The 15,467-nt window shown below is 36.8% G+C and overlaps 1 protein-coding gene across 1 annotated transcript in view; it reads left to right on the top strand.

The window, feature by feature from the left end:
• LOC136041314 (tRNA pseudouridine synthase A-like) overlaps nt 1-15,467 on the top strand; it is a 37,587-nt gene that overhangs the window by 1,104 nt on the left and 21,016 nt on the right. The window contains exons 2-5 of the mRNA XM_065725940.1: nt 408-597; nt 5,802-5,876; nt 8,811-8,936; nt 9,611-9,708. Of these exons, the coding sequence (XP_065582012.1) occupies nt 408-597; nt 5,802-5,876; nt 8,811-8,936; nt 9,611-9,708 (489 nt within the window). The remainder of the gene's footprint in view (nt 1-407; nt 598-5,801; nt 5,877-8,810; nt 8,937-9,610; nt 9,709-15,467) is intronic.

Consider the following 15,467-nt stretch of genomic DNA (forward strand, 5'->3'; position numbering starts at 1 on the left):
TGCTACTAGATGATCATGAAAGCCACGTTTGCCTGGAGCTTATTATGTTTGCAAGGGAGAGTGGTATTGTTATACTTTCATTCCCCCTCACTGCAGCCATCGACTCTAGCCACTAGCCGTTGCCATGTATGGCCCCCCTGAAAGCAACAATAAAAAGATCTTTCAGCGACTGCATATTACCGACATAGGTCAGTTAACTGGTAAGGTATATCCAGTTGCTTTTACGGTGCAGAACATCTACTTTCTCTAAACTTTGTATTTGGCCTTTCAGTGCAACTGCATTTAGCAACGAAGGATTCTATGCTCCATGAGTTAATGACACACCAGAGCAGCTTTCATCACCAGTAGTGGCAACTGTGAGCCCCGACTCTCTGTGAGTGATATACTGCAACGGCCTTCAACTACAGGTCACGGAAATGTAGATACATACCAAACATCCACCTTATCTCTTGGATCAACAACTGAAACTGTTCCACATTTTCTCCTGAAGACGTTAGACCATATTCGAGAGCTCCACCCTGCAAGACCAACGGTGAAGGCCGCAAGAAAGGGGCTTCAAAGATACTCACGGATACTCCGGAAAAGGACGCGATTCAAGTAGCTGCAAATCAAAGTAAGACAAGCTAAAGGAGAAAGAAACGAGGAAGAGAGCAAAGGAAGAAAGAGCTATATTAGGAAAGGGCAAAAGGTCAGCAAACAAACCCAAGAAGTCTTTGAAACCTATTCTGGAAGAAAACGAATTCAATTCAGAACCAGCAGTAGCACATTATCAGGATGAAAGTGATTCGGACGAGTCAAGACTTTAAATGTGGAAGAAGAGCCTGTTGATCGAGATACAGTGCTTCCAGAGGATTTTGTTTTAATTAAGTTTGAGAGCAAAAACTCGTTCATCTACTATGTCGGACTTGTGCTCGAGACAGAGAAGAATGAGGTCAAGGTCAAGTTTACGAGGAAGAAGTTAAGCAGCAGCCTGAAGTTTGTTTTTCCAGGTGTGGATGACATTTCTCACGTTAATATTAAAGAAATAAAGTTGAAACTACTATGTCTAACAATTAGTGGGGTACTGCTTGGATTGCCTCAGCAATGACGTTTGGGGTAAACTTGGGCAGCATCCAGAACCTTCACTAGAAGGTTTACGTTTTCGACCCTTTATCACCTTTTTACTACCGAATTTTGCTATATATCTAAAATAGAAGCAAAATAAAATGTTACCCACTCCTGAGTATGGGAAAAAATTATGTACAGAGTTTTCCCAGCCGTGTCTGTACCTACCCCCTTTCTGGGGCAGGTCCCGACAAAAATAGGTCATAGGAAAACGGTAAGTGCAAAGAGAGGGGTGAAGGTAACGAAATTCTACAAAAGTAACAATTATAGCAGAGATATAATTCTAGATAATCGGAAAAAAATCGATTCAGTTGCAGTTAAACAAAAATTTGCTGGTGCCAAAAAGCAAAATGTGACGAGCCTGTTCTCTCTCCCCTATCTACATATTACGATCATCTCATGTCTCAACCATTAGACAAAGCTGGACTGCGATGCAGCTCCCCAGAGATCATTTAAACCAAGAGAAAAATAAGCGATATTAGATTATTTAATGGGTAGCACAAGTGTAGTATCTGTATTCAGAGCCTGGAGGACAGGAAAAGAAATGAGACGAATCGAGCGTCTAGGAGGTAAAGGAGAATACAATATGTTGAAGAGATAAAAAAGAAAAATAGTTGGTCTGGCTGTAATAATTCGAGAGGTAAATATAACATCGGTTTGAGAATGGAAAGGAAAAAAAAATGAATTTATAAGGATAAAAACAAAAAAAAGCTTTATTTGAACCATGCAATAATGTGATGACATTTGATTTGGAAGTTTGGCACTTCGCATTGATATTTCAGTTCCGTAGTTTTATCAATGGTTTCCCAAAGGTAAATAGTGTGGTTGGCATGAATGCAGATTTGTAGCTAACTTAAATTTAATCACTTCCTTTTTTCACATTTGTTTATTGATATTGGTTTAATTTTTATTATATGTTGTAGTAGCCTACTGAGGAGCTCATTAAGGAGATAATCAAATAATAGCTTTAAAAATTGTTCCTTTTTTCTAAAACAAGGATAAATCAAAAATTTAAACTACTACGCCCTTCCCCTCCAATACCCCCTCTTTTTGGCTACAAACTTGCCCTGGAGAAAACAATAATTTGTCTAGCAACCGAAAATAAACATGGTAATTAGAATGATTGGATAATTTTAAACAATCTTAATAAAATTTTGAAACATTCCAAGTTTTCTATCAAATTTGCACGTAACCTGAAACTGGAAAGATAATGAAAAAAATGTTAACGATTCATAATCCTTAACGATCCTTAACGAGTCATAATAGAAAATGCTTTCTTATGAGAAGTAATGCAATGAAAAGCAATGAGAAGCACGCAATTTGCAAATTCTTAGCAGAATATTTACGTCAGTAATAACAACAAGCATTACTTTATGCTCATTTTGTGATACAAATACAATTCTGGTGATGTCCTTCAATTTTCTGAAAATTCATTAAGAATTTCACGACAAACAGTTCTTAATAGTCGTTTGGTATTTTTTGGATACAGCTTTTCCACAAGTTATTAGAAGCAAAACAAAGGTCCTACATTAAATTTCGAGAAGCATTCTATGGCCCAAAGAAAGAGTATAAAAGAGGAAAAATTCAAGAAACATTTTTCCTTACCAAGAAGAATGAAATTTTGCACTACAGGGCGCAATATTTACTATCTAAAACCACATATTAATATGAAAACTAAAAGACAATATATGCTAAAAACATTAGGTTGCCTCTTTACGGTAAAATATGTCGTGGAAAATTCAAATAGTCCCGCCATTTCGCGGATCCCTCTCCCACTATTTATGAAATTCCAGCATATCTCTGTTGCAACCTTGATCAGAAGTTAGCACTGGATGTTTCCGTATTTGCTAAAATTCAATCGAACCCCCCTCCTTTTAGATATCCTGGATCCGCCAATCAGTCAAGTCATAAGGCATACCTGTGAGATGCGTCAATAACAAACCAATTCGCCGACTCATCCTTTGGCTTTCGTAATCATAAATGATACAGGTTCGCATCGTTTTTCAAAGTTGCTCGAGCTACCGAGACATATACAATGAAACGCTTAGCCAAAGGAAACGGGAGGAGCTTTTATATGTGCCGAAAACCTGGGTGAATGATATTTTTTATTTTGATCCTGCTGCCTAGATGTGTGTATTGTGGATTTCATGCAAAAACAAAACTTAAATTCATCTGATCAGTGATCACTGTCACATTCAGATGTACGTAAACAATCCAATACATCTAACAAAATCTGAACTAATAGAGAGAATAACAATGAGCTGAAGTGGAATTAAATGAGACAAATATATTGACATCTTGGGAAAATGTTAATATAAAAGTAGAAAACATTCCAAACAGTCGGCTGTACGAAAAGTGTGGTGTAATTCCAGTTCCTGATGCTATAAAAAGAGAAAAGCTGAGATGACCGGAGCACATTCTGCGGATGAAGAATGACAGATTGCCAACGATTTTCCTTTTTGACCAGCCATCTAGGGCTCAGGACTGGATAAAGGATGATTTGAACAATTTGGCCCAATCTTTGATGAAAAGGCCCGCAATGGCATCAAAATGAACATTTTTATTTCAACAATAGCCTATATTTGAAATAGCCTATTCTAGACTATTTCAGTACGCGTTGTTATTATTAGTTGTTATCATTAGGAGAGGGATAATTTCCCAGGTAAAAATCAATGAAATCTATCGGATATCAACAATGAATCGGGATAGATTGATTGGTTTACTAATTATATTTATTGAAAGTGAAGACTCGATGAAATCACCAGTTTCACAATATTTGAGGACAAAAAATAATTCAAGTAATTTCAAAATGAGAACTAAAAAGGACAAAAGAGGGCAAAAACGTAAGCTCAAAATGAGAAAGCTGGACTATCAAATGAGACAAACTGAAGAGAACAACCTGAGAAATGTAAGTGTACGGGTGAAAATATACAACCTAGACCATCAAAAGTGACTAGACCAATTAGAGCAGCCAAGGCAAATGACATTGAAAAAATGTCTGAAGCGGAGATAAATGAAAATAAAGAACCAACAAATATTTAGTTAGAATTATTGCAAAAATAACAATTACAACGAGTCAAAAATAAAATTGAAGTACAAAAAAAAATATGTGGTTATAAAAATCTGACAATGAGGATCAGAAAGAATTAAAAATGTATATAAAGAACAAAAAAATATGGGGTTAGAAGATATACGACAGCGAAAACAAACAAATATGCAGTTAGAAGATAAACGGCAACGAGAAATGCAAGCAACATGTTAGAAATGAAAGTGAAAAACAAAGAATTGTAGGGTTAGCAGAAAGCTGAAAGCGAGTATCAAAAATGACAATGAAGAGCAAAGAATTATGCTGTTAAAAAACAAGTGACAGTGAGAATCGGAACGACTAAAAAAAAGTGAAAGAGAAAGAACTTTTATGTTAGAAGAACAGTGGCATCGCAATCTTCGACACCAAAAAATAATGTGCAAAACCCAGTAACAACCTACAAAGGTGCCGTCAACAGTGCCAGTGTTAATTACAAGTCACTGGACCCTTTAACGTTGCATGTATTCACTTTGAAATCCTCCGTTTTCTCGCTTGAAAAGTAGGCAACAAAAGGGATTTATTTGGAGGTTGTTGTCTGCTTGGTCGAATTTGATCGTCACATCTACTAATTCCAAATAAATTGGTTCGGCTTACGACAACATATCACTTGCTATCTAAAGAATTTCACAAAGTATTAAAAAGCTTGAACTCATGTTTTTCTTTAGCTTTATTCAACGTAAGCGACGATCGAACCATCAATAGTAGTAATGTTTTCCGCTTCGAAGTAGCTGGACAAATTTATCACAAAATCAATATAGCGACATATCCATCACAGACACTTGACCGTGATTTTATCTGACATTAACATAACAAAATTTGCTTTTTAGACCCCAATGAAGCTGTCAAAGGACACCCGAAACATTCTTTAAAATATGGAATTTCTCTTAGTTTCTTGTAATCCATGGATTTCCTGGAAAAAAATTGCGGTACACAAACAACTATGCCAAATTTTACATGAAAGTACAAAAAGTGGAGGACTGTTTAAAGCAACTTGTTGCTTCACAGAAACAACAGGCTCCGATAGCAGACAAGTGACACTGAAAATCAATATACAAATGTCTGTCGCGTAGCCCAAGGAGGGAGGCTTAGAATGGATTCGGATGGAGGGGAGCTTGCGTAGGTTTCTTGGCATCGGGTGGCTTGGTGCTACAATGAGTTAATACTCAGTATAAATTGAAAAAATTCCCAAACTGTTTATCTTTTATTTACTGTCATTTCAAATTCTTGTCGTTTTCACACAATTTTAGTTTGTGTAAAGTTTCATGCCTGATGTCGACAGTCTTGGATTTGGTTTTAATTACACAAACATGTGTAAATGAATCCTCTAAATGAGTCAGCGTTGGGTGTCAGGTATGTCACAAAGGTAAGTTTGTTTACAAAAGCAGATAAAATGTCCAGAGTAAATTGTAACGACTAAATAGAAAGTTTTACACGTGAGAATGAATAAAAACAAAAAGAGTTTTTTCTTTGCTCAAACTAAGTACTAGCACATAATTATGTTCCCGTGCATTTCTTGTACGTATGCCATATTCTGTCCCAAAAAATTCGTTTGAATAAATGAGGGCCGACAGTTTTTTAGAGATGATAGAAACTTCATAAATAATTTTTATAGATGGCATTATTTTAAGTATTTTTCAAAGTTCAAGTATGGTGGTTCAACGATATTTGCTGAGACTTTCTTATATTGGTACAAGATTCAGGAACGAGTTGAATTTACACCTATATTTTTCACCTTTTTAGGTGGAATTTTAGGTTCTATTTTAGCTGTATTCCCCCCTCAGCCGGAAACACCATAATATTCTGAAAACTAAGCTAGCCTAGGCTACTTTAAGAAATTCTAATAGCCTAATACTAATAGCCAATTGTTTTTTAGAAACACTTCACTTTACCTCTGACCCCCTTATGGACGAATTTAAACCCTAAGTTTTAAATTTTATTCATTTTCTTCAAATTAATTGAATGACAAACAAAAAATGTTGAGGATTATTTGCAGATTATAGGCTATAACTTGGTTGGTAAGTAGTTACGCATTCACATAACTTGCCTAGAAATAAAGTGAATACATTATTTGATATCTTAATTATGCTCTCTTCAAATTCATTAAGTACTTCTAGGGCAACATCCATTTTGAACCCTTAATGGGTAAAATTCTAGTTTAGCTACATTTAGCTATATTAGAAAGTGGTTTGGAAAATGAAACAAAAGGGATTAGGTTATGAAAAAGAAACTTCTAAGGATGGTTCTACAGACTAAAGTATATCCTAGGAAGGTATTTTGAAGTAGCCCAACTACCTCCACTCTTTCTCCCTCTGGAGGGTCCTGATCTTTGGTAACTTTTAAAATATTTATGTTATAAAAGTGAAAAGTGGTAAAACAATTTTGGAAACAATCCAAATCATTAATATTTCATAGAAGATGCTCAGCTTGAGACAGTCACTAAGGAGAAGAACCTAGGGATCATTGTTGATGAGTTGAAGTTTTACTGCTGTATACATGCTCAAGTTTTTAAAGCAAACCATGCCTCTGGGTTCATAAAGTGAAAATTTGCCACCAGGAAGTTATGTTTAATTATTAAACTAGGCTATTTAAAGCTATGGTCCATCCTGATCTAGAATTGTGCATGATCCTAACTTCTCCTCACTATAAAATGGATGTGAAGCTTGAGAGTGTTCAAAGAAGGGTGACAAAGCTTATCTCTGCATTGTAAGACAAATCCTAAAAGGAATCTCTCAATTCACACAAGGTACCTACTTTAATATACCACAGAAAAAGAGGAAACATAATAACAACTCATAGGTTGCAAGAAAATGACCTCTTAAGCAGGGGCCTAATTTGCTATAGGACAGGGAGGGCAACTGTCCCTCCCAGACCTTGGTTTAAAGTACTTTTATAGTACTGAATTGTACCTTTAATGTATCAAATGGCTTCTTTTTTTTTGTTTTTAACTGTCATTCTCACTGGATTTTTGAAAATTGGCTCCAACTTTCTTCCCCCCCCCAGATTTTGATGAAGTTATACCACTGCTCTTAAATCATGCTTTTTCCCTGTTCTTCTCAACCACCATAAGATAATGCATCAAGAAGCTGCAGGCTCCTGACTGCATCAAGCAAGAGTAGAAGCAATTATTCTCAGATTGTTCTATCCCACTGTGGAACAGCCTGTCTGAAGCCACTGTCCTGTCTCAGACCCTAGAAGCCTTCAAGAAAGGAGTCAATCAAGACTGGGCCAACACTGAATAGAAGCTGAAACCATCTTCTGATTCTTGCCCTAATAAGTCGTCAACTAAAAGTCTTCCTTTTTTTTGAACATTTTGCCCCTTGAATCTTTTATTGTTTTTCATTCTATTTTACTTAAGAAAAAACATCATTCAAATTCCCTACCTGAATATTTTTATGAACCTGATCTATTTTCTGGAACTAATTCCGATCACAACCATAACACGTGTAATCCTTGTAATGCCCGGCAACCCTTGATAATTTCAGAAAGATCAAGATTTTCATTGAGAAACACAATATTGAGGGTATGGCAAAGTTATCATAATGTAATCAAACTTGAACTTTCTATTAATATGCTGAAAAATAAAATAAAATCAATGCTCATAGAAAATGTTTAAAGTAAAATGAAAAAAAAATAAATAATAAATGTGTGGTTTATAGCGGTAAATCCCAACTCAGTCTGGTGGTTTGAATCTGGAACCTGGATGGATTATGGTTAATTTATGATATTATTTTATGTTGATGTAGTTATAGCATACAGTTTATTTAATTGTCTGCCATTTGGCCTCAAGCCCTCTCTCTGCCAAATTGGCTTTTTATATTGAAATTATGTAGTAATAAACAGAACTTGAACTTGGGACATCATATCATAACCTAGAAACACTACCATTAAGATTATCTACAGAAGGTTCATTACCACCTTATCTTGCTGGATATTGGAGTTCAGGTAAGGTCTGACTAGATCAAAGTAATAAAGAATTCAGAGAATAGAGAACTCATCCTATTCCTAAAACCATAGGGGGGTGGAAATGATTATTATATTTTGAAAGAGAATTAAAAAAAGAATTTAGTTTTATAATGTGCTCACTGTGACTGTATGTCACTTTTGAAATCTTGCATCTATTTAATAGTTTATTTTAGGGCTGAATTCAGTAAAAACAGAAAGAAATACACCCTTATATTTTTCATTCAATGTTCTCTATAAATATGGCCTAATAATTGCTGCTGTTATAAATCTGTCTCAGACCTTCCCCCACCCCATAGTAGGGCTGCATATAGCCCTTAACTATATACGAAAGTATGTCAATTTTTGTTATTGTTACTTTTGTTCAAATTTATTTTAGTTGGTGTTGATGAGAAACAATCACAAACATTTTTTTTTAGAATTAATATAGTTGAAAAGGCAGTTTTACCTTTTCAGATATTCAATCTTTCCCAAAAACAAAACATAGAAATAAGTGGGCTAGATATAATTTGAGGTGGATTACAATTGTTGAAAAGGAAGTGTTTTCCACCTGCCCCTCAATTCCTCTTATATTTGGGTCTGGGAATAAATAAATAACACTTGCATTCCATATTGCAACAAGCTTATGCTATAGGTATTAGCTTTTATCTTTCAATTACAGTGGTATCCAATCTCAGAAAAAGAAGCAGTTTTATGCAGATGGAAGAATTGTAAAAACAGTTCAAGAAGAAATTGAAAATGGACTTTCTATTCACTTTGGGACCCCAAAGTTGTACACTTCTAGCAGGTATTGATTCTTTTTTTTTGTGTCAACTTCAACTCTTGTTTAAAGCCTACTCCCAAGGAACTGCCATGCTTTGAATAAAAGGGGTAAATCACAAACAATAAGACAAATCTGCCATTGGTTGGTTTTGAATCCAAAGACTGTAGCATACTTTGCAGTCACTTGAGCTATTATAATATTTTAAGTTCAAGACCCACTTCCTCAAAGTCAATTAAAGTCCAACTGACAGATCCTAATTTCCAATTGAGTAAGTCAGAAGAATCTGATCTTTTTAAAAAAGTTTTGGATGGCAGCCCTTCTTTTGGCTGTAAGCACCCACTGGTGTAGGTTTTAGGTAGTTATATTCAAGGCTTTTTTCCCGAGGGATAATGTCTAAAAGGTAACTCCAAAAACACTAGAGAAAGTAGATTTTTGGCACAAATTTGTTTAGTGGGGTGTCTTTAGACAAGTATTTGGCAGGACTCACCTACATCCCAGGGATATAGGTATGCTTCTTGAGCTCTTGTGAAAATAAAATGCCTAGTAACATATTTGGTAATTTTGTTTGGTATTCCTTTGCTAATTTGACAATTCCACACGGTACTGTCTGTAAATATGGATAGGGAGAATTGCCCTTCCCCTCCAATAGGGGTAAATTTAACATTGTACATTTCTAATATACATCTTTGATATCTTAGGACTGATGCTGGTGTTCATGCTATAAATACTGCTCTACATGTAGACCTAGAGTGTCCATCTGTTGTTGGTGTGTATGATCCTGATTACATAAACAGAGGTATGTCCACATGACTTATTTTTGTAAGACAAATTGTTTAATACTCTACCAGCATTGAAGTATGATTCTCCCTTACAAATAAATGACCTATCAGTTGGAAACCATAAAGAATAATTATAGATAGAAGAAAATGCTATATGTCCAACTGTTTAGATTATGGTGCAGGTGGTTACATTTTTTGATCCAGTTGAATTAAATTCTTGAATTCAGGAAACAAAATTGCAATATGTAACGTTCCTATGTATATATATATATATATACTAGCTGTTGGGGTGGCGCTTCGCGCCACCCCAACACCTAGTTGGTGGGGGTGCTTCGCGCCCCCCCAAGCCCCCCCCCGCGCGCGTAAGTCGTTACGCGCCATATTAGTTACGCGCCATTGTAGTTGTGTCCCTATGTCCCACCTGTGAAAATAGATAGATATATATATATATACATATATATATATATATATATATATATATATATATATATATATATATATATATATATATATATATATATATATGTTTTTAACTACGTAAAACTTGCGAATATACAACATTCTTTGCTGTCCCATTGTCTGTGCATATAAATAGATTGTCACGTTTAGCGACTCTTGAACATGCAACATATAATGGTCCATGGGAAAACAATCCGTATTCAGATCTATACCTCATGATTCTAATGATTGCCCTTGAGCTTTGTTGATGATGATTGCTAATCGACCATTCCCTTTGTTGTCGTCGTCATTTATATATCCCCCTGTGCCCCCCGGTGTCCCCGTTGTAGTTGTGTCCCTGTGTCCCGGTCGTCATTTATGTTCCCTGTGTCCCGGTCGTCATTTGTGTCCCGGTGTCCCGGTCTGTATATACATTCGTTTTGGAATTCCTCTTTTTTTGAGTTTTTAGTTTTTTACCTTTTTTTTAGTTTTTTTAGTTATACCTCTTGATTCTAATGATTACCCTTGAGCTTTGTTGATGGTGATTGCTAATCGAACATTCCCTGTGTCCCCGTCCTCATTTATATATCCCCCTGTGCCCCCGGCGTCCCCGTTGTAGTTGTGTCCCTGTGTCCCGGTCGTCATTTATATTCCCTGTGTCCCGGTATTATATGTTGCATGTTGAAGGGTCGGTAAACCTAACAATCTATATATATGCACAGGTAATGGACACAGACAATATATATATATATATATATATATATATATATATATATATATATATATATATATATATATATATATATATATATATATATATATATATATATATATATATATATATATATATAGATAGATATGGCTGTGTATGTTTTTGCTTAACCAGCTTAAACAATCAAATTTCATTTTCACTGTATAATCTCCAAGCTCACTGGGCTTGCATAGTGTTGAAGGATGGGATCTGATTATATAGTGTAATTTTGTTTGCTTAAGGTTTTAGATGAGGAATTTTACAAGGGTTAAATGGGGGGTAGACGAAGAATTTTTTCTTTTCTTCTCTCTGTGTTTTTATGGTTCAGAAAAACGGAGATGACTTTAGTCATTTATCCTTAGGTTTGGGTTGCAGCTTCTTCAGGCAAAAGGGACTTTTGTTTTTGCATCATATAATTCCGTCTTTTTGTATCCCAAGTTCATGTGGTGTAACAACTGAGGAATTAGAAACGGATTTATGTTAAAGTCTATAAAATTTTCTTTATAATGGTAATGAAATAGATATTTCAAAAATAAATTACGAGGTTATTATAGCATTCTTCTAACTTCAATATATTAGTTTCGTGTTTTGTATTATTGTGATAAAAAAGACATTGGTGATACAAAAAGATTGTCTCTCTTTCTTTCCTTCCCTCCACCTTGCGGACATTTTTTTGTCAGATGTGATCTTCTACAAAAAGCCATAGTTTATGTTTCCTAAGGGATGTGTTGAAAAATAATATTTAAAAAACAAATTTATTTCAAATTTGCAAAAGTAGTCATATGCTAGCAAAATTTCAGAAAATTTCGATCACTTTTGTTTGCAGTATTCTTTTGCAATGCGATATCTTGGATTTGTCATTTGCGTTATATCATGGATCAACTTAATATAAACAGTTTAGCTTCTTTGCTGTATTTGTTATTTGTGAAGCTTTTTGTATCAGGTACAGCCAGTAACTGTTATGTGTCACATTTACCATGTACTACTCCTGTGTAAACCCAGAGTATTTGTATGTCTCTTGGGTATCATTGTAAAAAGAAACTTTTGAGCCTTATATTCTAACCTAAATATATTTAGAATCAGAAATACTATTTTATTGAAGAAAAAAAGAGACATAAAAAAACTGACCTACATATCGAAAGTATTGTTTGCTCTAATGTACCACTGGCTTAAAAAAGAATATACCCCTAAGGTCTAAATGAATAAATCATTGTGAATATTATATAAGGTATGCTAATATACTAGCCTCTCTGTGGCTGCCATGTCACCAGAACATGGTGACAACATCAATGTGTGTTACCATGTTATGATGACACTATATCTTATTGGCGTTTTCATTGTCAGTTACTCCTCTGGGAACAGCAAAAATTAATTGATAACAAGGTTGTATCCAGGAGGATACAACCTTTTTTTGGGGGGGGGGGGGAGGGGCACCCTTCTCAAAAGCGAAAAATGATTTAAAATATGTGTTTACATTAAAACAGAACACGAATAGTAGATTTAAAACAACATAAATTCTCAATATATTTGACGCTTTGATGTATAATATTTCAAAGAGTAAGATCTGTACAGAATCGAATAAGACAGATATATAATGAATTCACTACATGAATACCAACCTTAGATCCTCCAGAGCCAGGGGTGGCGCATAGGGTGTCTACGAAACCTCGCCAAACATCTCGGAGCTTAGCTGCAGCCTTGACATCCTCCCACTGTGGTTGAAGAGACATCTCCGCATTACTCATGTCTTGGTCGTACTGTCGTCGTATGGTGTGTCTTGGTCGACCTCTTTTTCGCCTCCCCTCGGGGTACCACTCATGTACTGTATTCGAGAGTCGATTCTCTGGCATACGGAGGATGTGGCCAAGGTATGTTCATCTCCTACGTTTCAGAAGGTCAGTAACTAATGGCTGACCGGTTTGTCGGCAAACTTCTATGTTGGTGACCTTTTCCTGCCACGATATGTTCAGGATTCTCCTAAGGTACATGTTTTGGAAGGCTAGGACACGTTTCTCCAGTTTGGTGTTAAGTTTTCAGCATTCACTAGCAGAGAGGAGGATGGACATCACACTGTTATTCAGGAGGCGAAGATTCAAGCGCATAGAGTATTTACTACTGCACCAGACTGGTTTTAACTTGGTGAAAGCCGATGTCGCTTGTCCAATTTTCCTCTTGATTTTGTTGGCTATTTCACCATCGTATTCAATCCAAATCCCGAGATACCTAAATTCCATGACCTGCTCAATTGTTTTATCTTTGGATTTTAATATCAGCGGGGAGTCAGATGTGGCCATACTCTTTGTTTTACTGACATTTAATGCGAATTCCATTTTCTCGGCCTTTTCTTCTATGGCGTCGAGTAGCTGCTGCAGTCTCTGTTTTGCTTCTTCAAGAAGAACAACATCGTCTGCGAAGTCCAGATCAGAGATCTGTCGGCTGCTGATCTTCACTCCAATGCCTGAAGACTACAGTAGAATATAGTCCATTACAATGACAAACAGAAACAGGGATAGGACACATCCTGTTTTAGCGCCAGATATTATCTTGAAGAAACGCGTGTCCCCATTTTCTGTGCGTACACAGCGTTCACTATCCTTATATAGTGCGATTATCATTTTGACTAGTTTATCAGGTACTCCGAATATTTCAAAATATTCCATTAAGTGTCTCGGTCAACAGAATCGAACGCCTTTTCAAAATCAATGAAGAGCAGGTTTAGCTTTTTGTTCCATTCTCTGGACTCTTCCACCATCAGTCTAAGAATGAAAATAAGATCAGAGCAAGACCTAGCAGGTCGGAACCCGTGTTGCTCTTCCCTGAGTGGTGAGTCTAGGGCTGCTCTTAGGCATTGTAATATGACTGAGGCTAGTATTTTACTAGGCACAGACGTCAAGTTGATGCCTCTCCAATTGTCACAAATTTGTTCTTCACCTTTCTTGAAGAGTTTGACCTCTGGTCCAATCTTTTGGGACTTTCTCGTTATTCCAGATGGCCACTAGAAGAGCAGTCAATACAAATATGCAGGCTTGAAGAGACGGTTTCAGCATCTCTGCCGCAATACCATCGACTCCATGTGGTCGTCCATTTTTCAGCCTTTTCACAGCTGTCGTCACTTCTTCTGCGCTGGGGGGGGGGTCAGCATTTACGTCGATTTGTAAAAATGGCGTATCCGGTACTGTTTCTTGATCATCAGGTCTGGGCCTATTTAAGACTTTCTCAAAATGTGACCATTTTCATCTTTTAAAAGGGATGTACGATTTGTTTTCTTTCCAACTATCTTGTTTGTTAGTCGATAAACCATTTTCGAGTCTCCTTTCTTTGCAGCTTCTTCTGCAAGCGCTGCTTTTCTCTCGATGGCAATTCTTTTGTCTTTCCTGGCACTTCTTTTCACCGCTTTATCCTCTTCTTTGTAACTGAGCTGTAAATTGGTTTTTTGCTCAGGGCTCGACGTATTCAGGATAAGCGTTCGGGTCTCCTTGAGTTTATTGATGTACTTCCAGGTGTCATCTGATATCCATTCTTCTTTCTTTCTTTTCTTGAAGCCAAGGTTGGCCCTCGCAACGTCATGGTACACACTCTTGACTGAGGTCCATGTGTTCTCAGCATCAAAGTCATCGGCTTCGCCGAGCGGGTTTAACGCTTCTAATCTGTTATGTAGCGATGTGCAGAAGTTTTTGTGGATGTCAGGATCTTTCAGCTTATTGATGTCGAATTGCTTATGTGTTGCGGCGTTCGTTTTCCGCTTCTGAGCTTTCAGTTTGATTCTTACTTCGGCTATCATCAGGATGTGATCTAAATTAACATCCGCTCCTCGAAAGCCCCTCTTGTCACATAGGCTACTTTTCCAGCGTCTTGACATGAGGAAATGGTCGATTTGATTCTTCGTTCGGAAGTCGGGGGACTCCCACGTGTACTAGTGAATCGTTTTATGGTCAAACATACTACCGCCTGTTATCAAATCGTTCCTTTGTGCATAATTGATTAGGAGTGTACCGTTCTCATTTATCTCTCCCATGCCATGTGGGCCCAGAACTTCAGGGCAGTACTGGCGGTCTGCACCGACTTTAGCATTTAGATTGCCAACCACACAGAGTATATCATGCCTGGGAACGTCTTTGGTGGCCAAATGTGGCATTTTATAGAAAGCGGCTTTCTCCTCTTCATCAACTTCGTTAGCTGGAGCGTAGCAGGCGATGATTGTCATTTTTGTGTGATTTGATACGAAGCGAGCTGTCATTATACGTTCGTTAACTGGGTTCCAGTTTGTCATTGCTTTGTGTGCAAGTGGCGACATCAGAAGTCCTACACCAGTGCGGTGGACGGAAGTGTGACCATTAAATGCCATAGCATATCCATCACCGAACGTCTCTAATCCAATTCCAGTCCACCTTATTTCGCTGAGAACGAGTATGTCGATGAGGTATTGTCTCATCTCTTTAAGAACTTTCTTTGTCTTGGATATCTAGTTCATCGTTCTCACGTTCCAAAACACATCTTTAGATTCTGTTTCGCAGTCAAAAATCTGGTCCGGGGGCATGCGGGGGTCGTTATCTGGGGAGGTGATCTATTTGAGACTGTTGTAGACGT

Source organism: Artemia franciscana, unplaced genomic scaffold (genome assembly GCF_032884065.1).
Source record: "Artemia franciscana unplaced genomic scaffold, ASM3288406v1 PGA_scaffold_138, whole genome shotgun sequence".
Lineage (NCBI taxonomy): Eukaryota > Metazoa > Arthropoda > Branchiopoda > Anostraca > Artemiidae > Artemia > Artemia franciscana.